Here is a 27,121-nt window from a genome sequence, read left to right on the forward strand (position 1 = left end):
TATGTTTAATCTCATTTATTTCTACTTCTAGAAGACAATTGTTACATTAGTATGAAGACTTTGGAGACAGAGAAAGCTACATTTTCAAAAATTTCTACAGCATTAGAATTGTTACTATTGAATGAGTTCATAGACTTCTTTGTTCAGGTCCTTCTATCAAAGTAAAATGTACCAATATCTCCTTTGCTTTTCCCAAGCTGCAAGCATGTAAGGTGAAGATTCTGCCCCCAAGCCCCAGTGCTCACAGGAAACTGTCTCTGAGGTCATAAAAATGAATGCTATTTCAGTCCCGTAGCAGCTTATGCCACGTACCCACATAACAGGTTTCCAAAATATCAAACTAGCTAAAAAAGACCAGTTAACTAAAAAAATTCAAATTCATATCTGACTTCGGGAAAAAAAGACAACTAAGCAGTTGCATTAAACAAGTAATGAGGCAGTGGTCCCTGATCATTTTGTTATTAAATTCCCAAATCCAGTTCATTGTGGGACTGCCAGCTCTCCAGTTATGGTCCATTTCTAAATTACCCCATTGTAGCCACAGAGGAATGTTTTCTTCTGTTTGCTCTCTATCTCTCTCCAGCCCTTTGGCCATTCACTGTTCAAAATGATGGTCTGGCAACACTTGTCTAGGTAACACCATATATAAGTGCCTTAACAAAAGCTGTCAGATGAAGAATAGGAGATAGAATCCACTGAAGAAACTTCCTTCATACTTTTATAACAAAAGCAAAGTTGAATGTCGAGTTGACTGAGCAGCTCTTGTTTTCTCTGCTCATTTTACCTCCATCGTGTTTCCTTCCGATCTTACGGTTTGTCCACCTTAATTCCAGTGGATTCAGTCTTTGGGAATGAAAACCCATGAAAACTGCAGAAACTGTCATGTTTACTGTAAGAGTATCTGCAGGGTCATATTACTGGCATTTTAAAAAGCCAGGTTAAGACAACAAACCTTCATTCATCCCTTCCTGTCTGAATGGCCTGTATGTCAAAATACCTGAAAACTGCACTGATACAGTAGAACTTATTTTAACTTGCATTACGAATAAACTGCACATGCTGTTTTACAGACAATATATATTTGTAAACTTGCTCATGCAAAATTAGTGTGCACAACAGGGATATTGGTTTTCTAATCCCCACACCTGTAAAAATGACATTTATGTCTGCTCTTTTTGAACTGTGCCCAAACTCTCTTTTTAATATAATAAATCTTACACATAATTCATCTGCCAGCCAAACCAATTTATGAAGCTAAAACAAAAAAGAATAAAAAGTTATACAAAAAACATGGTGCACCTGGACACTTGATTCCCACCTCCCCCATTTTGTTTACAAGTAGAAAGAATGACTAAAAGAAAAAAAAATCATGGTCACAAAATTTTGACATTTTAATCCTAAACATTACAGGGCAAATGGATGTTGGAATTTATTTCCATACACCATGAGTCAACTTTTTAATTCCCAAATGTGGCCAAATCCACTAAAACAAGAGTGGTTAAACTCTGGACTATGGAAATACATTTCTGGAATAAATGCTAGAAAAGCAATTATGGGAAAAGCCAACTGTCTCCATAAAGGTAAATAAAGTGGAACAATGTGTAGATTAGATACTTTTTCTGTTTCTTACTCATAACCTGTCAATTCAGTGCATCATATGGTTCAACATAATGGTCCCCATTAGACAAACATCTAACTAGTATCCATTGATTCCAAGTTAGTGGATGATGAATCTTTTTGGATACTTTCAAAGATGGCTGCCAGCTCAGGGTTAGAGCTTATCTGTGACTGAAATTCACTCATTAATGGACTCTTCTCTGCTTCTGGAATGGTTAGAAGTGCTGCTACAGCTCTCATAGCAGATCGTTTTAGTTCATCTTGCTTTTCAAACTCCTGTTTCACTGAGTTTGCCTTTACCTACGGAAAAAATGAAAATATGTTTGAAACTTTACTCAACCCTCCCTCTATACAATCTTTAAAAATATACCTTAAAAAAAACATATTTCCTCTCAAAATGATCTATGCTCTTAAAAAACCAACCAAACAAAAAAATACCCCCAAAAATCTTTTTAGCAGAATTTTTACCAGCAGTTTACAAATAGACTGACGCTAAACCTACAAATAGAAATAGAACATGGCAAGGTAAGCAGGAAAAAAGTTGTAAGTTGCCAAGTCAACCACCAAATCAAAGCAACTATAGCACCTAGGCCTTAAGCTAGTAAGGTCAGTAAATTACTTTAAACTGCTATTATCACAGTACTCCCAGCTTCCAGAGGACAGAACTTTTTAAAGAAGTTGACTTTCGTTAGAATAACTGCTTAACCTTCTGTTGTTATTCTCTAAGATATTTCAGTGCTACAAACATAAATTAGAATTAAAGGCAGTCAATTTTCATGATGTGAAATATAGCAGACTAGAGTAATGGAAAAGCAAGGTGAATCAGGCAATAAATGACTGTCAGAGCACGCAGGTGAATAAAGACCAAGAAGGAATGGAAGGAGACTAACTACAAAGATCCAATAATCCTGTAATATAAATGAAGAAGAGGTGGGGTAACTGACAAAAATCTCTAACAAAAGTCTAGACAAAAAGTCTAACAAAACAAACACTACTTTACACTGCCTTCATCGGCCAAATGCTTGTCTGAAACAACATCATCATCAGAAGTGAGATAAACTCACTATTCCAGTTTCAGATTTACAAGTTGCCCAAGTCTTAGCTGATTTTTTTAAGGAACAAAAGAAAATGCATCAAAGAAACAAGAGGATTTTTAAAAAGAAGCTTACAAATCTCTCTCCATCTGTAATTTAAATACATTTAACACTTGTAAAAAAGATCCATTCATTTCTAATCTAATTATCCTCTCTACTGCAGCTTATCAACTGTAACTCAGGAAACGCTGCAGCAGTACAAAGGTATTCTTTAAACATGAGTTCATTTATATTTCTATAAGAAAACACAAACCAATGAATTTAAATAAGTTGAAATACCTTAGTTGTACACGTAGCACGCAAAGGTTCAACAAGCCTGTCCAACCTCTGCAGCACTGCGCTCGGACAAAGGGTAGACAGTCTCACCAGCATTAAAAAGGTCAGCATCTGGGGTGAGGAAAAACCCAATTCAACAAGAGTTATGCCTGGCACATATATGGAGATATATCTCCCACCATGCTGTGTAACCTTTTGAACAGTCACACTTTAATTAAAATGGCAAATGTAGTGAAGCACTTAAGCATATGAAGTAATATTTTTACCATTTCCGTCTATCCACTATTTGAAATATTTGACAAAGTCACTGCTTTCACAGAGAAAAATGACAGCTAACCTTAATATCATAGTGATCCTTCAGGCCATCTTCAACATGGTTTAAGAATTCAAATATATCTAGTCTATCCAAACAGCTATCCAATAGAGTATACATGCACTCAAAAGCTGCTTTCCTTATGTCCAACCCATCATCAACTGTGTGCTTAAATGGTCCCATTTCCACCTGTCAGTGAATAAAAAAAAAGTTAAGTAAAAAATTATATTCTTTTAAAAAAATCACCTATTCACATATTTAGCATTGTTTTTCTCAGTTAACTTACCTCTCTGATTAATTCCTTTCTGACTTTTGTTTCATTGTAAAGATGAGGAAGCACAGTATCTAAGAGGTCCCTTATCAAAGATGGTTTATTGTGGGCAGCTGAATTAAAAGTCACTAGGGCTACTCTCCTGACATTGAGATCTGGGTCCTCCAGAGTTTTCAGAAAATCACCTGCAATCACATACAGAAAGAAAGCAACCTATCAGGATCTTTTACATTTGCAACTTTTGAAATATTTTTGCTTAGTTTTAAACTTAGAAAAAGACATACTTAGTGCAGGAGTTATTTTAATGTGACAGACACCTGCTATTTCAGCATGATGACACAAATAAAGGATTAATTATCATCATATGAAAGCTATTCATATACTTGTTATATAGTACTTAATATAATGAAACAGTAGTAGAAGAAACACTATCAAAATATACTGCCATCACAATGGCATATAAACTATCTTTTCATGTAAATTAATGAAAATTACATTTAACCTTTCATTTTCTCCATTTATCAAAATTCTCTCAAAATATGCACTAGAAAACCAACTTCAATTTCTGCAGTTCAGGAGTTCCAGAACACGTCTCAAGGAAACTACTGATATAACTGATTTTTAAACCCTCAAATTGGCATATACTGAGAATGCCTAAATTACTATAAAATTGGCCTACTCAGCATATATTAATGTAGCACCACCTCTCCCATGCCCCCCTACCTTTGGACATTTTTAAATTAGTTTCTTCCATACTTCTCTAACACAGCTGTATTAAAAATAAATGGCTGCAAGAATATATCCTCAAACAAAGTGACTCTTACACCCACCAAAAAGCTGGGTAACAAAACTCAAAATGACTGAGATTTTTAAAGTACTAGATTCTGATAGCTTTTTGACTGAATAATCAATAAATATTTCCAGAAACGAAAGGGGCAAGGCAAAGGGGAAAACCTACAAACATAATTCTTGAATATATTACTTAAAAAACAAAAAAGCTTAGTGATGAAAATAACACACAGTAAACTGACTTCATTTCCCTATAAACCATGCTCTTTACAAAACTTTATGCTTTAAATCTTTCCCCTCCTATTAGAAGCATAAGGTTAAGAAGCATAGATCATTTTTTTACAGATCTTTAGACCTGTAATTAAACAAGCATAGAACATTCATAACATCTTAAAAAAATCTGCAATACTTTGTTATACAAATGCAAAAATAAAAAAAGCCATAGCATTGCGAAAGTCTTCGTCATACTGATGTTACACTGAAAGCTCTGATTACCTTACTCCTGTATAAAAATACACACAATTCCAAATGCTTTCGACTACAAGCACTACAGAATCATAAACAACCTATATTTACAATTCAAAACCTGGTAATACTCAGAATAATTCACACAAGCATACATGTCTTAAGTGACTGGATGTCAAATACTTTCAAGACCACACTTCTTGGTAAATATAGTACATCTTATTAAATCAAAGTGATATAATTCGGCAAAAACACGGAAAGCTTTTTGGATCTCATCCTACTAAAAACATTAGCTTCTTGTATTGCCCATCACAAAGTCAACACATAGAATTTTTAATGACATAATTTTTACTGCTCAGAATTCAAATAAATTAGTGTTAATAGAAATAATTGGCTACTATGGAAATATCTTTTAACTCTTCCAACAGTTATCATTTGCAGCTAATTCTAGTATCTTCAAAATACTTACTTCTGGTAACACACAAAAAAATTTAAATGTAGTTCTCTTGCCTGAAAACATAGAAGCTGTCAGTGTAAGTGGAGTACTTACCTATGCAGTTCTTCAAGAGTGGGTCTATGGGTTGAGGATGATCAGAAATAGTGAACTTAACAGCAGTAACCACTGAACTTCGAGCATATGAGGACCCTAATATGAAACAAAAGTGTGAACATGCAAGATTAAAACAGAACAACAACAGAATCTAAATCATGCTCAATGCCACTCATTCCTCTTAGACTTCTAATACTCTTAAGAACAGCAAACAAAAAATGCTATTTATTGCTAGCAATGCAACATGTAATTCAAATAAACCTACAGAGAGAATATTTTAAACAGGGGGAAAATACCATAACATTGTAAGAAGCATGTAATGTTATCTCCTATAGAAAATGTGAGCAATAAGCCTATTAAAACAGATTATTTATGATCACACATCGGCCTACAAAAAAATTCTCCCCCTTACAGCAGAGGCACATGAAGAAAACACGTGAATACTGTTCTTGATATGAGACTGATTCATTAATTATGCACAAAAATCTTTCCTAATTCTTAAAAACTTCAGAATCCTTATCTAAAAATTAGGAATATAATAACTGACACCAAAAGGTCAAAATATTGCAACTGTTTGTTAATTTGTCCCTTAGTCACCCATGCTCCTTTTCCTTCAAGTTTATAGCACTGTCTTAAACATAAAACATAACAGAAATATAATGTCTGAAAGCAGAACACAAGTAATTCTTGTTGTGTATGACTAACAACTTCTAGTAAACGCAAAAAACCTTAACCTTCCATTGTTGGGGGAAGGGAGCAAAATTCAAGACACAACATTTAAGCAAGTAATTTGAAAAACTAGACCCATTTTTAACAGGTATCATAAAGCCATCTGCTCCAACACATACATGCATTACTACTCCTCACCTGATGCCAAGTATCCCTTGAGTCGTGGAAGCAGAGTCTCTGGGTCTATCAACGTAAGCTTGCCCAAGCATTCGGCAACAACATTCCTCGTACCCTCTTCTGCACATTCACAGTGTTTCAGGAGTAAGGCCCAGATGTTCTCAACATATGGTTTGAGACCAATCACTGACGCAGAGCTAATTATTTCTTTCAAGGAATGCAGAAGAAGGTATTGCCTCTTAGGCTGACTGGTTATTTCTTGTAGGACAAATGGCAGATATTCAGGAAGATTGCCAACACTAATACTGCCTAAGGCGTATGATGCCGCTGACTTGACTTCTTCACTAGGAGAAGAGAACGCTTCCAGTATTACAGACTTCAGCTCGATTTGTCCACTTAAGTCAATGTGATGCCCAACTTCCCCAAGAGAAAGCAAAGCCAAAAGACGAATGGAATCTGTGGACCTCGAGTTCTTAACATCTTGAATGAACTGACCTACGACAGCTGGTCCTTCCTTAGGGCAGGCTCGAGTGAGGGCAGCGACACATTTGGCAATGGAATAGTAAGACTGCTTGTGAGTAAGTGCTGTGCTCTGGGAGTACACTGGACCCGTTAACATGCGCAGTAAATCCATATAGCCTAAATTGTTTGTACCAGTCACAACCAAAGCCTGGAAAAATTCTAGCATGGCACTAAGTGCTCCACCCTGAAGTAGGGGTGATCTTACCAGCCCAATAAGTTCATTGAGAATGGAGCCACTAATCTTTGACAGGGAGGAAGGATATACTTTAGCCAGCGTTGTCAGAAAACTGATGGCCATCTGTGATACGTGCATGTCACTTTCGCTAATCAGAGGTGGAAGCTCATCCAGGACTGCATCAATCATGGCAGCTGTCAAGCTGTCACTGTAATTCTTAATTAAAATATCTAGCGCAGAAAGAGTGCCCAGCTTCAAAGCTCGCTGGTTCTTTCTCAGAAAAGAAGCAAGAATAGGAACTCCTTCCCCAAGGATTGGTCTCAAATCTATCTTCAAAGGAGAACCAGCAATCAATGTCATTGCCTTCACCGTAGTTAATCGAGTGATCTCATTCTTCAGTCTCTCTAGAAAGATCTGAAGTGTACTAGGCAGGTCTGTACCTAGACTGTCACCAAGGCTACAAATTATTTGACCCATGCAAGATATTGCCCTTTCTTTCACCTCCTGATCAATGTCAGCGGCCTTTAATCTTTTGATTGTACAAGTAAACAAATCTTTGATGTAAGGAGTAGCATCAAAGGAAGTAGGCTGGTCTAAAGGACGAATAACCTTTACAAGTTGTTGGGTAACCAGAAGTGCCTCTGATGTTATCTTGTAAAATGGGTCACCAACGCAAGCTACAACTGGAGGTACCAATGCTTGAACATGAGGATGAAAGACTTGGGGAGAATGATTGCAGAGGATCACATACAAACAGGACAAAGCATCTATCTTCAGATTAGAAGAACTTGATTTGTCATTCAGTGAAAAGATTATTCCTGGAAGAAACCAAAAAATGTATTTTTAGGGCAGGTATTTATAGTGTCTGCCAGAACACTTTAAAATTTCCAAAGGAAGGCAGCTATACTGAATTTACACCTTCTGGCTCCCCATCTTTCTGAATGCTTCCAAGCCCCTATAATCACTTTATTCAACCAATTAGCTTTTAAGCTACCTCCCTCAAATGACATGGGTCATTCAATGGTTTATGACATATTTTCTTAATTATAAAGGAACTCTGAACCTTTAATATTTCCAACCTTACTTTTCACCATTACTTCAAATTTCAACATTTTAAGTTTTAAAAGCTAAACTATGGAAAATATTTTTCTCTGTTCGTATGGAAAAGAAGGCAGTTTGATTTTGGAATTAAGAATCTAATTAACTTCTTTTTTTAATAAAGAAGAAAAAACCTTTAATCTTCTCTTCAAGATTAATGGAAATATATGACTAAAATATTTATATGGATACACATAATAGCTGATTATTTTGCCATTTTCTTTCAACAGAAGCCACACTTCAAAGCTTTTGCAAAAAGCACAGTCGGGACTTCAATATTTTGATGTTTCAAAACTTCCCATACCATTTATTACTAAGTATTTAAGTTAATGCTGTGTTTCTCATACCTGGTACAAGTACAGGAACATGCTGTGTTAGGGCTCCAGGTAACACATTTACTAGCTCAGTCAGCATGTTAAAGCAGCACTGACGAGTCTTAACGCTTTTCTCCTTCATCTGTTTGTGCAAGGCTTTAACTATGTTGGGAACCTGAAATCATCACACATCTGTTAATTGATACAATAGCTGGCATTTCTTTCATTATTGATCACTGGGGGCATATAAAGAAATATGTCCATCCTAACCCCCTGATTTCTCTACAGAACTAGTGCAGTTGTAGAAACACTGGGAAATGAAGATTCAAAATAATTGCTTTTTAAAAAAAAACGTGATTTAGCTTTGAAAGGTGATCTGCATTAATAAAACTGTAGAGAGCAACAATTGAAAAGTCACTTAAATAATTCACTTAGATGAAGTTTTCCAGCATTATGTTTTCTATTCTGCAAATAAAATATGTTGCAGCAGATTGAGTTTTATCTTATGTCTGGATACAGAACGCAGGAAGTAACTTTTGCTTTGGCAATGTGCTAAATGACATAGGACATGCAACTTTTACAGGTGAGTAAACAACTTAAATTAAATAAGCACAAGTCAATTTCAGTTTCTAAGACTGCTGCATTTTTTGGGGCCACTTTACCCAGCTTGCTCTCTATGTTACTACTACAGGACAAAGCACATTGAACGAACTATCCTTATGAACAGGGTGCAATTTTACCATGTCTTCTCAAAGATAACAAAAATCTTTACAAATAACCTGACTCTGAAGCATTGTCAAAGGTGTCTCTCCTTGTTCCATTGCATCAGGATCACAAAGCCAACTTTGCACAGGTCGAGTTTGTTTTAAAAGAGAAAGATATGCATGAAAAACATCTGCTTTAACATTCTCTTCACGTTCTTTGAATCTGGCTATTAAAGCAGGAGATACAGTTTTGTAGAATTCTGGAAGCATTTCGTGTCGTGTGCTAACCACAGCATCCAGACATTTAGCAGCTGCACGTCTCACTTTCCAGCTCATGTCATCATCATCACTATATTCATCATCACTCCCTTGAAAAAATAAATTATGCATATGTTCAAGTCTAGACAAGAAAAGCATCAAGTTTTATTTTAAACAATTAAAAATAACACACTTTTTAAACAATTAAAAAGTTGGGTTCTTTGCATAAGACACACAAAGAAATAGTTTCAGAAGTACATTAAAAACTATACATACAAAAAGCCTTCTAAACAGCCTAACTTGTCATTCTCAGCCCAATTTTTTCACGTTACCCTTCCACACCTATTAATTTAAACTGCAAATAGGAAAAGGAGCTCCCCATCATATTTCCCCATCATAAATAAGCCAGAGTACTGATTTAAAGCATATTCCTTATTCATGACAACAAAGCAACAGTGAATACTAGCTGATCAAGATTCAACAAATTATTCTGTCTGCTTCTTTCTAGAGGCAAATCAAACTATACAGTGTCCCCAAAAATACCAAAAAGCATAAAATAAGCAATATAGATTTTTCAGGTCTTAAAGCCACAGCTATGCAGCTCACTCCTTCCTTAAGTAATGAGAATTTTATGCCCTCAGTTCAGATTACTTGTGTTTCCAAGTTTTCACAAAGCTTGTATCTGGCAAATGCTTGCCACCATATTAACAATACAATACCTTATGCCTTTCAGTCTGAAACACTTCTAACCTACTGAAAAATACTGAGTCATTTTCAATCAATTCTGATTTTATGCATTAGGTACCAATACATTATAGTGGAAAGTAGTGAGAAGCCTTTCCCATGCTGCATATGTATTTTCAATTCATTAACTGATGTTTTCACTTTATTTATATCATGCCACATCCTTCTGGCTTTTTCCACCTTTCAGGTATTTTAAAATATTTGTCTTGTATTTTATGTTCCCTCTCAGAATTACTGATCCCCAGCATCAACATCCTATACTTTTATTCCAGGAAGTGAGGTCATTAGCCATGTTTAAAAGAGGTACAAAATTTGAATTAAAATGCTGGTACTCAGGAGTACTACCATCTATACCAATTCTTCCAGATGGGTGCAGGATCAAAAGCTCATCCACTCCCCCAAACCAAAAAGAGAACATACCTTGATCATCATCATCACCACCATCAGCATCCATAGCATTTTCATCTTCATCTTCATCATCATAATTGTAATTAGGATCATAAGTAAGATACTTAAGACAAATGTTTATAATAGTAGATACATGAGGATAAACTTCTTTAGGACACCTGTGTAATATAAAAATACAATCACTGTCAAATTACTTTGAAGTACTAAAATATTCTTAAAAGATTTCCTGTTGCATGCTGTACTTTGGAGAGAGTAGCCAAGCCACCATCAAGGCATCCTTCCAAACTACAGAAATTCAAAGGGAAGGTCAGAAAGGGCAATGCCACTTTGTAACGGGATCTGCTAGACAGGAAGGTTGCAAAGGACGCAGATATGCCTTTGGATACCATTTTTTTATCCCCACTACTGGACACAAATATTATCAGAATACTTCCCACCTCTTGTTTGCACAAATAGCAACGGCACAGCGGAAAGCTTCTAGAGTACAGACATAACACACTGCTTAAGAGCTAAGTTACAATATAGCTAAAGGAACTGTTCCAGCTCAAAGCTTGCAAGAGTAATTTGTATGAAGGAGGCTGTCTCTTGACAGCTTACAACCAAATGACACACTACTAGATCTGAAGAAAGCCTGAAATAGGTACCCATGAATGACTTACCTCCTAACAAAAGATTCAAAGGCTTGAATGCAGTACTCTCGTAGTTCATCATCATCTACATTACAAAACTTTACAACCAAAGGAATTATTTTCTCAAGATATTCACCTGGTAAGATAAAAAAATTAGCTAAGTAATTATTCTCATGGAAAAACTTCAAAGTAAAAGATAATTTATATATTTTTCTTACCTATTCTATGACCTGCTTGCCTACTGATAGCAGCAATACACTGTATATAGGTCCTAGTTGTTGACATGGAATCATTTTTAGACAGTTCTGTCAACAGATGTTCAATGAGGTCAACAAAAACCATATTGCCACAACTCATAACCAGGTGACCAAGAGCAATGATGGTTCTTTTCCTCACAGCAAGTCTTGGGCTGGTCAGCTGGGGGAGCAGACAGGTCAGAATTGAAGGATGGAAGTTAACAAGCAGTCCTCCTTGCCTTAAAACAGACAAAACACAAACTCAAAACCAATTGAATCTAGATAACTTTGTTCATATACTGTAAAACAATCCTTCAAAAATTCCCCAAACATCACTAAGATTCCAATCAAATGTTTAAAATTTCAGGTTTTAGAACTTGTTAAAAGAAGAAATAGTTTAAAACATAACTTCAAAACAACAAACATTAAAATTAGCTTAAAACCACAGTTCTCAGAAAGTTAAATAGTAATTGATCAACCAATTATCTTCAATACATTCACTTATTTTTCCTAAATTAAGTTTCATCTACATGTAACACTACCATATTATTTCATATGACTTTGAATAATTTAATTTTAACATTTGGAAAACTGAAGTTCAAGCTTTAAGCAGTATTTATGAGCATTCACCAGCATATTAAAAGAGAGATGTTTACCTGCTCAGCATATCAGCCATGATATCCAGTGCCTCCAGTTGAACAGACACATCTTCCTGCTTGGCTATAGCACTAGTGAGACGCCCTGTGATCTTTTTGCAAACATTAGCTGCTAATGCAGAACCTGAAAGTACAACAAAACCTCAGCATTTCCATAATATTTTAAAAATACCCCTTTTAACACTAGAGATGATGTTTGTGACTATGGAAAGCAACCCAATCAACATAAAGAAGCTTTTTCCAACCAACAAAACAAGCTTAAACAGCCACTCTGCTAATGTCATGTATGCTCTGCATTAGAGCTGAAGAACTATCTATGTACAAACATACTAAGCAGAAGGGATTCCTGCCCCAGAAGGTACACACAACAGAGCATTGCTTTTGGAAGGGCAAGCGATGGAAAGTGAAAGCCACAACAAGTCTAGAGCAATAAATGAAAGGAGTATAAGTAAAAATGAAGGTATATACTATATGGTAAGGAAAAGCACAAAAGTAGCAAAATAAAATTATTTTGCACAAGAAGCTACTTAAAAATTAAGTACCTGACTGAAATACTACTGAAACATTTGAGAAAGGCAGGAAAATTTATATACAAGGTATTCTAAAATATAAGTAAAAACGTCTTTATAACAACTTCATAGTTCTCCCTTCCTCTAATTGTCTAACATTGTTCCAAGTAATTATGAGAAGGAACTCCTATCATGGTAACAACTGCCCAGTGGTTAGTACTCTTCTTCACCTGCATGAAATTCTTCAAGTCACATTTTGCAAATTTTAATGTGAAATTAATACCATTCCAATCTATGGTAAATCTAGTTTATATATATTTGAGCTCATTCTTAACTACAACTAAAATTAAAATATAACAAGTGGACAGTCTAATGTGTTACCATGGAGGCTAAGAAAAAGAGAACAATGTGTTTCAGTTGAGAGCAAGAAATGACATGTTGTTTATTTTTATATTAGGAATGTTAATTATATTGAAAGACTTGCCTACATTTTTGTTTGAGCTTTACCTCCACCCAAAAATCTTCTTTTGTGTAGGCAAACACAAGAGTAAAAGCTTAAAACAATTGACTTAAAATTAGTTATTTATGTAAAGCTTATGCATCTCACTGCTGCTTGATAGAAGCAAGATTTACATGTCAATTTTCAAAAAGGATATTAAAATCAGAGCTTTTTTTTAATTCACGAGACCTCAGTCTCTAAAAATGTAGTTTCCAAAGCCTTTTTAATCACTCTGTAGTCTCATTCATATCCTACACTACGATATCTGAAAAGCACTTGAGTAAAAAAGTAATGCTATTAACTGATGAGCTGATCAACATTAGTGTCTTCTAGAGGAAAGACTGCCTTCATTTAAACCTGCAGGTAAGACTTTCACTAACTTAACAGGCAACTGTCAGAAGCACAAGGTACTTCCCAAAACAATTCCTAAAAAGTGAGACAAGAAATCAGATGGTTAAGGAAAAATACAGGAGTTTTAATCAAATTTAAAGCATATTATCGACCAAAGACCAAGATGAGATTTAGCTATTACTACAGCCTAGATGTGCTCCAACAGGCAATTATTAAAATAGAAGCTTTTACAACTTGTTATACTGAAGTTCATATTCTCTGAACTTGTTTGCCACAGTAATGCAATCCTTCAGTAAAAAATATGTTCTTAAACTAGTAAAATTTGGCAATATAGTCAGAAGGAGAAACTGAAAGGGTATTTGTGCCATCTTTTTACCCTAACTGAAACTATTTCCAATGCTGAAACCTCTTCCCTAAAACCTCCAGCTTTTTAAATTTTTTTTGAATTAGTAAATGATACAACTACATAAAGTCTTTAGTACAAAATGCCTTACCACTGGAAGCAGGGGGAAGTTCTCCAATCACAGTTTTAAGACCAATGCTTGAAATGTCACGTAACTGTTCTTTATCTGAAAGCATGTTTGTACACAGGGTATCTACAATGGTCTCCACTTGATACTCCTTCACTTTACTCACCAGAGGTCCCAGGCTGTATAAACAAGAGAAGAGTATTAAATTGGCAACAATATTATTTCAGTATTTTGCATTCAAGTCATAAACTTCAGCTTGGTCTTGGTAGCCATACAAAGCAGAATTTTAAAAACGGAAAACCCTCATCTGGTTGGACTGATAATTTGCCTCCATAAATCTAGTAACAAAACACTTGTTTAGTTCATGTTTCTTATTTGGAGCTGGAAATTCATTTTGTATGGCTGTTCTGCTTCAGTCTCAAAACCACAGTCCCTCTTACTTCTCAGTTCACAACAAGATTTACAACAAAAATTAACCTAGCCAGAGCCATCAGTTTACATGCTTGACCATCAGTGTCTGCATAATTCACAAACAAGTAAACAATATTCTTAATTACTGCATCTTTATTCTATACAACATTTGGATTCAGTCACGGCTCTATGCAGTAAAACAAACCCAAACACATCTTCCATCCCCAAACCTGTTGTATGTACCCCATTGCTGTTACCCTTTTTTCCATGTCCAAGAATTCACAGGGGCAAGACCTAATTATTATAAGAAAATGCCCATCAGAAGCAAAAGGCAGAAAGCAAGAGCAAACAGGAGGACATGGACAAGCAAGCCCTTGCACTCAAGCACTACCTGCACGATAGTAACCAGAGTAAGGTTCAGAGTTTTGCCATCAGGGGTTTGTCACCATGTTAGGCAAACATGGAGCTCCTCTTTCAATGGCCACGCTCACAAGGCCCTACCTGCCATGAACTCAGAACAGTGCTTGCACTTGAGGCACAACACTTGGATTAACACCCAGGAATACACAACTCCCAAGGCAATCACGCCTAGCACTTCCCATGCTTTCCCTCGCAAACCATAACCTGCTTGGTTTCTTTCTCTCCTTACCCACTCATGTGGTAAAACCTGCTGAAAATACATGTGGGGGGCAGGGGCAGGGGAAGGGTGGGCAGAGAGGCAGCAAAGGCAAGACGCACTTGCCAAAACCAGACAATGAAGTATCGCTTGCAACTTACTCCATTTTGTTAATGCACAGAACTTGGAACTAATTTGAGATTAGTCAAACTAGTGCACAGACATCTGCAACTGATGCTTTATGATCAAACCAATGCCACAAATTCAGAAAGATTGCAATTTATTCAATTTGCAGATTATTTAATGAAGATTTACATATAACCTTAAAATAAATACACAAGAACAACTTTGGGGTTACATTTTTAGAAAGTACAGCATACAGATAATCTCAAGAGAACTCTTAGTTGAGATACTGACTGGTATCTGATCAAAGGCATAAAGAGAAGCCCTTTAAGTGCACAGAAATGAAGATGTAATGGATGGTTTCTCACTTGCTATAGCAGCTCCTGCAGAAATTAACAGTTCTGACAGAGACCCCTTCCTCATGCCCTAACCTGGCACTACCCTTTAATTTAGGGAAGGGGCACTGCACTGGATTCTTTAGATTCGATTAAACTATCTCTACAGCCCTGAGAGTAAGAAGGGCTTTAGAGGACCATATCCACAATCTAATCTGCTCATTTTACTGCTTCAATTATGTTAAATTATTAATGATTAAAATAATTTCTGAACACTAATACAGGTAAAGACTTCTTGCCTCTAACTTAAAAACTCCTGCTAAATCTGTACACAAACATCTGCTAACACAAATTATTACCAATAATTATCTGAGACACAAATACACGTCTGCAGTTGAAACATTTTCTCCAATTGCTGAAAAAGCTCACAGCTTTCTTCACAACTTGATTTGACTCTTCAGTCAAGCTTTTCCTTAACCGTGATTCACTGACACATCTATATATAGTTTCTCTTCATACCCACCACTGTCAGTCAGTGGCTACTCACAGCACTGTTGCATGCATCTACTCTTGGTGCATAGTAAATTGTTTTGCAAGCAACACAAGCATAAATCAACTTGAACAGAAACCTGTAGAATTCTAAGGTACAATGACTCCATAGTAGTCCAGAGAAATTAAACTCCCTGTGCGTTTCAGTCAACAGACTACAGTACACAAGGTTAAAAACCCCTTGTTTTAAACCTGAACTGTTGAACGACTACTGAATTCATTTGATTTAAATATGCTTATTTTTCAAAATGCAGCCTATGAGTAATTAAAATAATCACATTAAAGGCCAGTCAATCAGATTCATCTCAGCTAAGAATTGGAAACACTTTTTTGCTGATGTTTTAAAGATGACCAAACCACTGGAATGATATTAACACACACTATAAATTACAGCTTCTGGGAAGTATTAAGCCATATATTACCTGAATCAGCACCTTCAGTCTTATTTATTCAACCTATTAGTTCAGCAAATCAGACATAACAATTGTGAAGTAAATTTTACAAAATATTATCTCAAGCTTTTCTGGCCTTCAAAAACAGTAAATATCACTTATAGACCTTATTATTAGTCCCAGATTACAAATCAATCTTATCAGAAATTGAAAATAAACTATAACCTTCTTGTATCAAGTCAGTTCTGACTACAAAGCTTTTGCACTTAAGCATGTATTTTACACACCTGAAGGCCATTTTGGATAGTTTTAAGTGCTCTTTGATCATTTCCCTTTCACTAGCCAATAATTTGTGTCTAGGTTCTCTCAAAGTAAAAAGCTCATTCAGCTGCCTATGGAAATAATCAGCAACACACTGTCTCCTTTAAGTTAGACACATTTGGAAATAAAGGTGTTCATAGCATAGCTCCTTATTAGGAAGCTGAACACCAACACATAATCAATTATAATCTCCAACTGGCATATTTTAACAGCTATGGAACAAGCACATTTATTTACAAGGAAGAAATTAAAATTCACAAATTTAAAAAAAACCCACATTATTCAAATCACTAGTATAGCATGATGTGCATAGAAAGTGCTTTAAAGCTGCTGAACTGGATCAGCCACACAGCAGCCAATACATGCATCATCCTGTTCACACTAATGACTCAGACTCACAGCGTCAGGGAGAGCTCCCTACATTGAACTACTGCCCAGAGAAGTCACTCTGATAAATGCAGAGAAACTGCAGTACCACAGGGAGGAATCGCTGAAATGCTTACTTTAATTCCACCTTCTTTTTTCACTCTAGATAGATTTGGGTATGTTTGGCTTCTTACTGGTTTCAGGAAAGATTTCACAGTGTGAATCAATAAAAATTTCTATTTGTAGGTTTAAATGGCAGAATATCAAAGTGTTCAAGATGAGAAACAGCTCATCCTTAAGCTGCAATACTGAACACATGAAACAATTAATGTGCAATTTGGGCCAACAGAGCATTACAAATTATCAGATTATCAGTAATGAGGAACAAGCGATACCAACACAATACCTACGCTTAGACAAACCACACTGCTTGACTACACCTCAGGGACATAATCTTAATCAAGCCACAGGCAGTGTAACTACTGCTGCCATAAGGTGCACAGGATACCATGCTGGACTATACTCACAGCTATAAACTAAGGATATGCTGTAAGAATAGCCTTTTCCACATTGGCTGATGGTAAAACAGCCTATGGCTATCAGGTAAATCATAAATCATTCCTTCAAAAATTGGAGACAACAAAAATACATTTAATATTTTACATGCAGTTAAGAAAAACAAGGTAAACAACCTGTTGTTACTGACATAGGTTTCATTTACTGCCTGCAGTAAGAAGCTAAACAAATAAAACTCAGTTCCCTTCTGTAGGGTCAAAGACTACAGCAGGCCAACTTTTACTTCAAGACTACTAATGCAGCTCATTAATTTTCATTTTTATTCAGAAATTAACTGGACAACTGTTTTGCAAAGTAGCTACTCAAATACCAATGAACCCAAAAACTGACTTCTCCTTTGCTTTTACATGGTTTATCCTGCCCCAAACAAGCATAATGTAATTGAAAAGAGCAAGAACAAAATCATCAGTGTGCTTTGTAGAGAGAATAAGAAAAAAGTTCATTGGCGTTTTAACCAATGGAGCTCCTCTCTTACTCAAGTGTGAAAGCGAGCAGTGGATCCAGGCAAAACCAGGAACACTGCTCACTTGTTGCTACGCTCACCTAAAAATAAATACTGCTTTATGGTTGCTCTGAGTTGTTTCAAATCTGCCGTGTTCAGTGACCTCGAGAATCAAATCATCAAAGAGTGACTCTTATGCAAGAGTTTTATTCAGAGCATTTCAATTGATCTACCTGTAAAGAAAGTTCCCCTAACAAGCTCCGTTAAACACCTTTCTCCCTTCCTCAAGGAAAAATCTATCTCAAGTGCAGATTGAAAAGAATATTGGGCTGTCTTAAATCCTCTTTCTATGAGAGGGAATTGATACTTTAATGGGTCATAAAGGGTCTGATAAAAGTTACTGCTAACAGTCCTTAAAGTTCATCACAGCATTTAAATTAAGAGAGATCTAAAGACAGTTTATGCTTTCCTCAGCTGGAAGTGCCAAGAAATCCTTAACAGAAATACACAAGAGCACAAAATATTTAAAATTTAAAAAGCCAAAAAAAAATATGCTGGCTGAAATTAACTTCCCAATGAATCAGTCTTACATGGAATGTTGAGGCAGATGGAAGATTTCAGATCAGCTTGAACTGTCTTAAAAAACCTACAGCTTAGTAGTGTTCAGCCTCTCCCATCCTTCACCCCTGCCAATTTTTCTACCAACAGGTAAACTGCAGGAGGAAAGCAATAAGCCAGAAGAAAACTAAGTCCCTAAACCAGTCTGTCACAAAACCAGGTAAGGAGCAGTCTGAGAAAAGAACAAGGAGTACAAGAACAGCAAACAGGAAGCAGCAGTAGTATTAGGCTTAAAACTATCATGAACTGTATTTTGAGTACAAGCTGCTTTAAGAAGAGAATACTCTAAAAAAGGGTGGTGTTTTTTGTTGTTTGGGTTTTTTTTAATTCAAAGCATAGCTGCAAGTGATTGGGACACAAATAAAAACCAAAAAACCACAACTTGATATGATCCAGAAGGTACACATGTCCACCTTCTACACAGATGGTCATAATTCACCTGAAAACTTTTCTATTATGTTTCTTGTCCCATTAAAGTAAATGTAACACCGTTCCTTAACATTATCTGGAATTCTCAAAAACACTCCAAAATTGAAAGAGATTCAGCCACATTAGTTAAATCCAAGAGTTTTACCAATATATCAAAGTAAATTTAGAAATTGAAGAACTGATAATAAGAACAGGATGTGCACACGCACAGGAAGTCATCTATTTTCTCATTCTCTTCCCTTTGCAATCTATCTTTAATGTTTTAGTAAGCACTAGTTGTACTTTAGACCCTACATTCTAACACTGCCATTAAAGATGGTGGTATGTCTCTATGTGCATTAATCTAAACTTCAGGACAACTTTAGGATGTACATTAGAAATGTATGCTAAAATGTAACTTTTCCATAAAATGCTATTGCACACAAGGACAATTCTAAGCCTGAGCCAAATTTCACAACAATATGCGCTTCTGATTGAGTACAAACAATCAGTTTCAATTAAAAAGAAACAGGGTATTTTGTGTTGTTATGAAAAGGATAGGGGTAAGACACATTTTAAAAACACTGCATCCCTGGTGACAGTAGGGAAAAAGTAGTGACAATTATAGTGCTAATATACCTAACATCGCTAATATCTGGCTTGAAACTTGACATTCCAACACCCATTTGTCTGTGCAAGGTTTTGGTTACCATCACTTACAACACTTCAGAAGCTGAAGCAAACACTGCTTCTAAGTACATAAGCAGAGGTACACACAGGCTTTTTCTGCTTTGCTAGTCTGACAGGGCTAAACTACAAAGAATAATGAGCTAAAACAAAGTTGGCTAGTCACAATGTGAAACTTCTCAAGCTCCAAGTTCACTCCAATCCATACCTCATGGAATGTAAGTAGTGTATATGGAGTATTAAAAAAAACCCCTAAGTTTACAAACAAGAAACATTCTCAGGAACACTATATGCCTCCTAAGAGAGGCCCGCTTTAAAGCACACAAAAATCAGAGTGGCCAAGAACAAAAAGTCATAAGAAATGTAGCACCTCTTCAAAGGGTGCTCTGGAAAAGTCACACCATCTGTAAAGCTCAATAAAGTGAGGAAGAGAGGGCAGGGAAGCAACAGAAGTCTCTGAAAGGCAAGTAAATGCACCCTGATCCCATAAAACACAGTTCCTGTAAAGCTTGTAAAACCATCAGCACAGTATTCTGAATGTTAGTGAAGAGGTAAGTTCCACTTTTTTGAGGCCACATCTTTACCATTTCATGTTTTCATGTCTGCTTGAAAACAACTCTAATACTACAATTCTTCCCCTGCACATCATCTAAGGTCTCAGCATCAAGTATCAATGTGGCAACTACCACTGAAGCTTTTTCTATTTATTTAGCAATCAAGAATCGGCACCAAAGAGCAAGTGCATCACTCAAACACTTTCAGCAAGGACTGCATGTGCTATTTGGTGCCTGAAACCCCAAATATTAATCCCCAACGTCAACAACACATAGTTTTTCATGTTACAACCATTAAGACAGGTAGTCTACAAGAATAAGGGTTTCTTTGGGGACATAAATTTCAAAATTATTTTGTGAAGCAGTGGTCCTTTGAGTTTTCAAAAGTGCTTTATATTGTTCAGTCATTATACAATTCTTTACATCATAAAAAAAGAATACCTACCATTTGACAGCTAAGTTTTGTACCTCACCATTTTTATCTTCCAATAATTTCAAAATCATCTTCACCACCTTCCTTTCACTGTCATCATCCAGCTTGATAGAATCTTTCTGAAGTTCTGTCATCAAGTCATTAGTAGCCATAAACCTGACAAAAGATGTGAGATAATTATTGCTAAAGGGATATGGGTTATTCACAGTGCTTAGGATTCAAAATTCTCAGTTTCCATAATTTGTTATCAAACAAATGACATTTAACATTGAGTTATCGTTGTCTGTTTTGTGATGCAAGTAGCATGTATAAAACAGAAAGGAAGAAAAACTGTATTTGAAAATGATAACTGAGCTAGGTCATCACCTTTCTCTTACGAGAACAGCTACATATTTTACTTCCAGCATTTACATTATATTGCACATGATCTTCACAAATAAAAACTGACACTTTCACTGATTTTAAGTAGTCCTTTCATAAGCTATGCTGATGTTGTAAAAAACAAGCTTTTTTATAACTCTGTTTAAAAAAAAACTGATCTCTGCTCTGAGTTTATTTTAAAACAAGTTTTAACCAAGAAGAAAAATACAGTTTCTCAAACATTCTCCCATAAAATTCACAAAAGCCAAACTTTAATTAATGAAGGGAGAAATAAAAGTTAAGATTATGTTCCATGTGGTTTTCATTTTCTTGCCTTGTACAGACTAGCTTGTTTACAGCCAGAAAACAGAGCTGATCACATTTATCCAGCCCTCAATACAGGGTGCCACAGTGAAGAACAAAATTAACTCTTGAGAGATCAAGCAAATAAAATCATCTTCATATCAATTAATTTACTATTTAATAACAGTCAATATCTACCAATAGAAGAACATACTGAAAAATTACTTCGCAAAAATATTGCCTTTATGCCTTCTGTTTCTTTTCAATCTGAAGTCTGTTTCACAATCCATTTTTCTTTTGTAAGTGCCCTCTCTTCTGAGAAGCAGCAGTACAGATGTATTACTCAATTACAAATCCCACGGGCCTCGGTACTGACACCAACCCCCACTCAAAACTCCAAACAAAGGTTTGTAGTTAAACAGCTAAGGGTGACATTTGGACTTCAGGCACATCAGCCTCAAGTAGTCATCACTTCAGCTCAGGTCAAGCTTGGAAGGTTATCTCTGCAGCTTGACATGCCAGATACTACTTTTTACTGAAAACAAAAGCCAAGACTCTGCATAATCTTAATATGCATCACAAATGCCAGATGCCTAACCTCATATAACGGACCTCAGCTTGTCCTGTCTTTTAATAATTCCAGTCTAATGATCTCAAGGTGTTTCTAAGGTAAGATCTCACCCCTTTTTCACTCACTCCAACAGTCCCACTAAAGCAAGCCTGCAGTCTGACAGGAACCAGATGTGCACAAAAACAGGCTGGGGAGGGAAAGCATGAGCTTTTAAGCACAGTAATGAAAAAGGCTACTTGGTAAGTAAAGATAACAGATAGGACCTAATTTAAGTATATACATAAAGTCACACAGTACTAGAACACTCAAAAACTGTCTCCAAGTTACTGCTGCATTTACCTCCTTTTCTTAAAAACTTTGTCCAATAGCTCCTATTTCCTAGCCTTAGAAGGTCATGTCCACTCATCACCTTCTTGTCAGTTCCTGAAGTAAGCACAGCATGCACATCCTGCTGAGGTGCACCAGCAGCCTCTGCATGCAACCACAACAGGGTTCTCTTGGTAGACTTCTCCACTGAAACATGCAAACCAACGCAAACACCACAATGGGGCAGGGAGACCAGGCAGCTTTAGTGTAAAGCTGCTGGTATTTAGAAACGTAGTTTTAAGTAGTTTCAATGTGACTTTTAGTCACAATTCGCCCTGCCTGCACACCAAACTTCACCTGGTGCGAAGCAGGCAGCATGTCAGCAGCTCCTCACAGCCTGTACTCAGAGCACTCATTCTCCTGCTGCAGGGAGGACATTCCTTCTCCCATGGCCAGACTGGAAACTGCCACCTTACCTGACTGAACTTAAGCCCAAGCTTCTGTGTGGGCAACACAATCACAAGTATGTACATCTTCCAAGAAGTACATATTCCAGCTCTGCATGGGACAGGTCAGTTTATCAAGAAAATCGAGGAGTACTTTTTACAGTAGACTGCTTACTTGAATGGTTGTTTTACACTCTGCTCCCTGGTATCAACAGGATAACTACACTGTCCCTATTCAAACAGACATGATCAAAGAATACACTTACAATTACTGAAACTAAATACTATTTTATGCATTATGCAAATAGACAATACACATAAAGTTTCATAAAATGTTACTCCATAACAGCCAGTTGGTAAAGGTCTATCATCACTCTTTTTTTTATGGTTTGTAATGTTAGATTTTAATCTATGTTAAGACATTTTTTTTGTTTAACATTTGAGAATTTCAAAATTGTTCAAAGCTACTAGAACAGAATTTCTGAAGTGTGCTCTACTAAAGGAACTACACAAGAAGTTTTAATTACACACAGCTGGGAGGAAAAAAGTGTTTGCTACAATTGCACTGGACAGGTATAACCTAGCCCTTCTATACAGAAAGTTTTTAACTCATAAAAATCAGTATCACAAATCCACTGGAACTTACTGTAAATCCTCCTCCCCATAAGTACAAAATGGAAATTTCACTTAATCACAGAAACAAATTAGTATGAAAACAGTAAAAAAATCTTGTAACATTTAGAGGAAAAAATGTTTCAGTCTAGTTTCAGAACAATTTAAAGAAATCAGGCAATTTTAGTTTGTCTCTTTTTAGACTAATCACTATTTTATTTACAAAATTTCTAGTCTGAACTCTCCAGGTAATATAAAGCTATTAAAATTTGAAAGAAATTGACACAAAAATCCCATATCAAATTTGTGTCCAGTGCTAAAACACTCTGTCAAAACCTAATGAGATTATTCAAAAGATCTATATATCATGACCTCTGTTTTCCTTTAGATTTTAATACATTGAGACTTGTTTGGATGACTTTAATAATAAACTAAGAACTGTGATGCTGCAGCAAAGCAACAAAAAACAAGTGTATTTTATGCCTTTTTTCTCTGTCTGTATTGATATACTGTCATAGACAAGTTAAACCTTCAAACTTGAATTTCTGGTTGCACTCAATACCAAAACAATGTAATTATTTTTAACCTAATGCTTTGACAGAGGTACTGTGTAAATGTATTATCTCTGCTGGTTTTTAATTGTATTATTTTATTTTATGAAATTTTACATTTCATCTGCTATTAATTTATTACGAAGCAAGCGAATGTTCCAATGAAAAGTAGTGCTCCTGTGACAGATCCTGAACTCAAAACTAAATCCAGTCCCCGTAAGACTTAACTGGATTTCTCTATGGATGCACAGGGGCGGTAGCAAACTACATGAGGAGCACAAAACCCCACTGTCTAAAAGACACAGCATCCAGAAGGATGTGAGCTGAGGATCACAGAATCGTCTGGGTTGGAAAGGAGCTCTGCAGATCATCCAGTCCAACCCCTGTGCAAAGACAGGGTCATCTAGAGCAGGTGACACAGGAACCTGTCCAGGTGGGGTTTGAAAGTCTCCAGAGAGGGAGACCCCATGACCTCCCTGGGCAGCCTGTTCCAGTGCTCTGCCACCCTCAGTGTAACAAAGCTCTTCCTCATGTTGAGATGGAACTTACTGTAGTTTAGTTTATGGCCATTCCTCTGAGTCCTGTCACTGGGCACCGCTGAAAAGCGTCTGGCACCATCCTGGCACCTCCCTTTGAAAGAACTGTATGCAGGTCTATATTGAAAGAACTATATAAGATCCCCTCTCTTCTCTAGACTAAACACACCTAGCTCCCTCAGTCTCTCCTCATAAGGGGGATGCTCCAGTCCCTTTACCACAAGGCCCACCACTGCACCGCCTTGAGTCTGCCCTAATGGTTACCCCTTCCTGCTTCTATTCGTAGAATCGCAGGATCCATATTTTTTGAAGCTGGGAAGAGATGAGAGAGGTCACCTCATCCGACCTCTGCTGCTCAAGGCAGGGTCAGCGACAGCTGGTTGCTCAGGGCTTCTTCTCTTCGGCTTCTGAGCATCTGCGAGCTCAGGAATTCAGACCTCCACCCTCGCCTGTCCCCACGCGAGTCAGCAAACCTGGCGGCCGCTCGGCTTCTCCCGGCTGCTGGAGATCTCTGCCCACGATGCGTGGAGGCCGCGGCGGTGCCCGCACAGCCGCGCCCCGTCCTTCACGGGCAGCGAGAAGGGGGGATCCCCTCACGGGAACTTTCTTCCCGGGGTAGCACCATCAGATTCGCGCCCAGCCCCGCAGCCGCGGCGCGGACAGCCCGGGCCCGCGGCACCGGCCCCGCCGCCGGGCACCTGCCCCCGCCCGGGCCGCCGCGGCACCAGGCCCGGGGCCGGCGCGCAGGCGGCAGCAGGGGCAGCGCGGGAGCGGGGCCGGCGGAGGGCGCGGAGGGACGGCGGCGGCGGATCTCACCTGAAGTCCTTGTCGCTGGATGTCATTTTCTCCAGCAGGTTGGAGATGTGGTACGAGGCGCTCGCCATGTTGACGGACCCGGCCGGGGCGCGGGGGGAAGGGAGAGGAGGAGAGCAGAAGGCGGCGGCGGCGGCGTCTTCCCGGCCTCGCCGGCTCCACTTCGCCCGCGGCTGCAGGGGCCGGGCCGGGCCGGGCCGGGCCGGGGGCGGCGGGGCGGGGGCGGCAGCTGCAGCGGACGCGGCGAGAGGGGCGGGGAGGCGCGCGCGGCCGCTCGCGCTCGGCGCCGGGTCGAAGGCCGGCGCTGTTGATTGGGTCTGCGGGCGGGCGGGAGGCGCGTGCAGCCCTGCGACACCGCGTGACGTCAGAGCGTACGTGGCGCAGAGCGTGCGCGGGAAGTTCAGGCGCCGCGGGAGAGTGGCGGGAAGGGGGGAGGGGGCGTCGCTGAGGCCAGCCAGGACTGCGTGTCCCGGCATGCATCGCGCTCGCGCCCAGCCGGGGCCGTTGGCGGTGCACGCCGGGACGTGTAGTTTGGAGCGTGTAGGGTGCCTCGCGCCGCGGTGGCTGCTGGGATGCAGGGCCTCGTTGTGGCGCGGAGGTGGCGGCGGCGGCGCGGGAGCTGCTGAGGGAGAGCGGGCGGGGCTGTTAGCGGGGCTGGGGGCGAGCCTTGGCGGCCTCGGTGCTGACCTCATCCAGAGCTCTCGGCAGCGCTGGGGCGAGCCCCGGCAGCTTCCGTGCTGTCCGCGTCCAGAGCGCTTGGCAGCGCTGGGGCTGCTGTCCTGTGCTCTGCGTGGCCATTACTAGCCCGCGACATACCCTCATGTTACAGGGGCCGCAGTTCCTGTTCCAGACTCCCTCAGGGCTGTACAGTGGTTCTCGTCGTAGCTGACTACGCTCAGAGAAAAGTCAGACGAGAGCTAAAAATACTGTGAAAAAATAATGTGCTGTGAAAAATAATTTTCTAGGTAGATAATGGCGTGCTTCCATTGGTTGTGGTTTGCTGAAAGCAGTTTGAAAATGTGAGTGCTTTCAGAGGCCTCGGAAGCCAAAGGACATTTCAGGGAATGGGGCTTTTTTGTGTACACCATTACTGTTATGTCAGTCTCATTACTTTCCTGGGCCTAATTTATGATTTGTCTATGCATAGATAAATGATACAGAGCATTAGGAGAACTGGGGACATAGTTGCACATTACATCTTTCTAAAAGTTTTTATTAAAGTTCAAGGGCATAAATAAATAGCCTTAATCCTCAGATAAATGTGTGTACAGCAAAACTGTAGATGTGGCTTTTGAGCCTGTTATTAAAAATAAAAGACTTGAGCTATAAAGAAAATTTCTTTAGGCATTTATTACTGCAGCTTGCAGGCAGCCTTGCACAGCAGCTAATGGAAAATGTGCTCTTTACTCAGTTGGTATGCTGTGTCACTACCGTGGCCTGCCACCCTGCCCCAGAGTACTGACAGCTGTCTTGGAAGATGCTCATGCTGTTAATTTTCTGGCAGCTGTGCTATTTTCAAATAGGCCATTCACTCCTTTGAATTTGCAATCCTTAATTTATTGGTTACCTTTTAGAGAGGGAAATTCTTTACTTCATTTTGCTTGAATGATTGTGTTAGATATTTAATGAAGCCAACTGGAACAATACAGATGAAGATAGACTCAATCTTGACTTGGTTGTGACAGCTGAAAATAGTTTGTGATGATATTTTACACACACGGGAATACTGTGTTGCTCCTCTTTGAAGTACTGAGGCATGAAAAGTTGAAGTACAAGTGTCTGACATTTGCCACACTGATTTGTATTTTGCCATGGCAAGGATAGCACTATTCTGAAACGTTTGGGTGACTGTGACTTTTGAACATCTTACAACTCGTTTCTGGGACATTAGTGTCCCACAGTTGTCACACAGTACAGAAAAAGAATGTTCTAACCTGGTCTTTATTTACATTCACAACTTTGGTACTAAATGGGGCTTGGGTGGTGAAAGATCATCTG

General features: G+C 38.3%; 1 protein-coding gene and 1 long non-coding RNA gene across 2 annotated transcripts in view; one reads left to right on the plus strand and one right to left on the minus strand.

Annotated features, from left to right (window-relative positions):
• CAND1 (cullin associated and neddylation dissociated 1) lies at positions 1-25,304 on the minus strand. The gene is made up of 15 exons (XM_066550073.1): positions 25,127-25,304; positions 20,638-20,781; positions 13,819-13,973; positions 11,966-12,089; positions 11,292-11,548; positions 11,104-11,209; positions 10,457-10,602; positions 9,110-9,402; positions 8,364-8,505; positions 6,243-7,736; positions 5,376-5,471; positions 3,587-3,756; positions 3,325-3,489; positions 2,991-3,098; positions 1-1,917 (listed from the first exon to the last, which is right to left on the minus strand). The coding sequence occupies exons 1-15, from the start codon at positions 25,192-25,194 to the stop codon at positions 1,693-1,695; spliced, it is 3,693 nt and encodes a 1,230-aa protein (XP_066406170.1). The 5' UTR covers positions 25,195-25,304; the 3' UTR covers positions 1-1,692.
• LOC136556709 (uncharacterized) overlaps positions 25,127-27,121 on the plus strand; it is a 34,455-nt gene continuing 32,460 nt past the window's right edge. Inside the window, exon 1 of the long non-coding RNA XR_010783695.1 lies at positions 25,127-25,176. This is a non-coding gene — a long non-coding RNA (uncharacterized lncRNA). The remainder of the gene's footprint in view (positions 25,177-27,121) is intronic.

Source organism: Molothrus aeneus, chromosome 5 (genome assembly GCF_037042795.1).
Source record: "Molothrus aeneus isolate 106 chromosome 5, BPBGC_Maene_1.0, whole genome shotgun sequence".
Lineage (NCBI taxonomy): Eukaryota > Metazoa > Chordata > Aves > Passeriformes > Icteridae > Molothrus > Molothrus aeneus.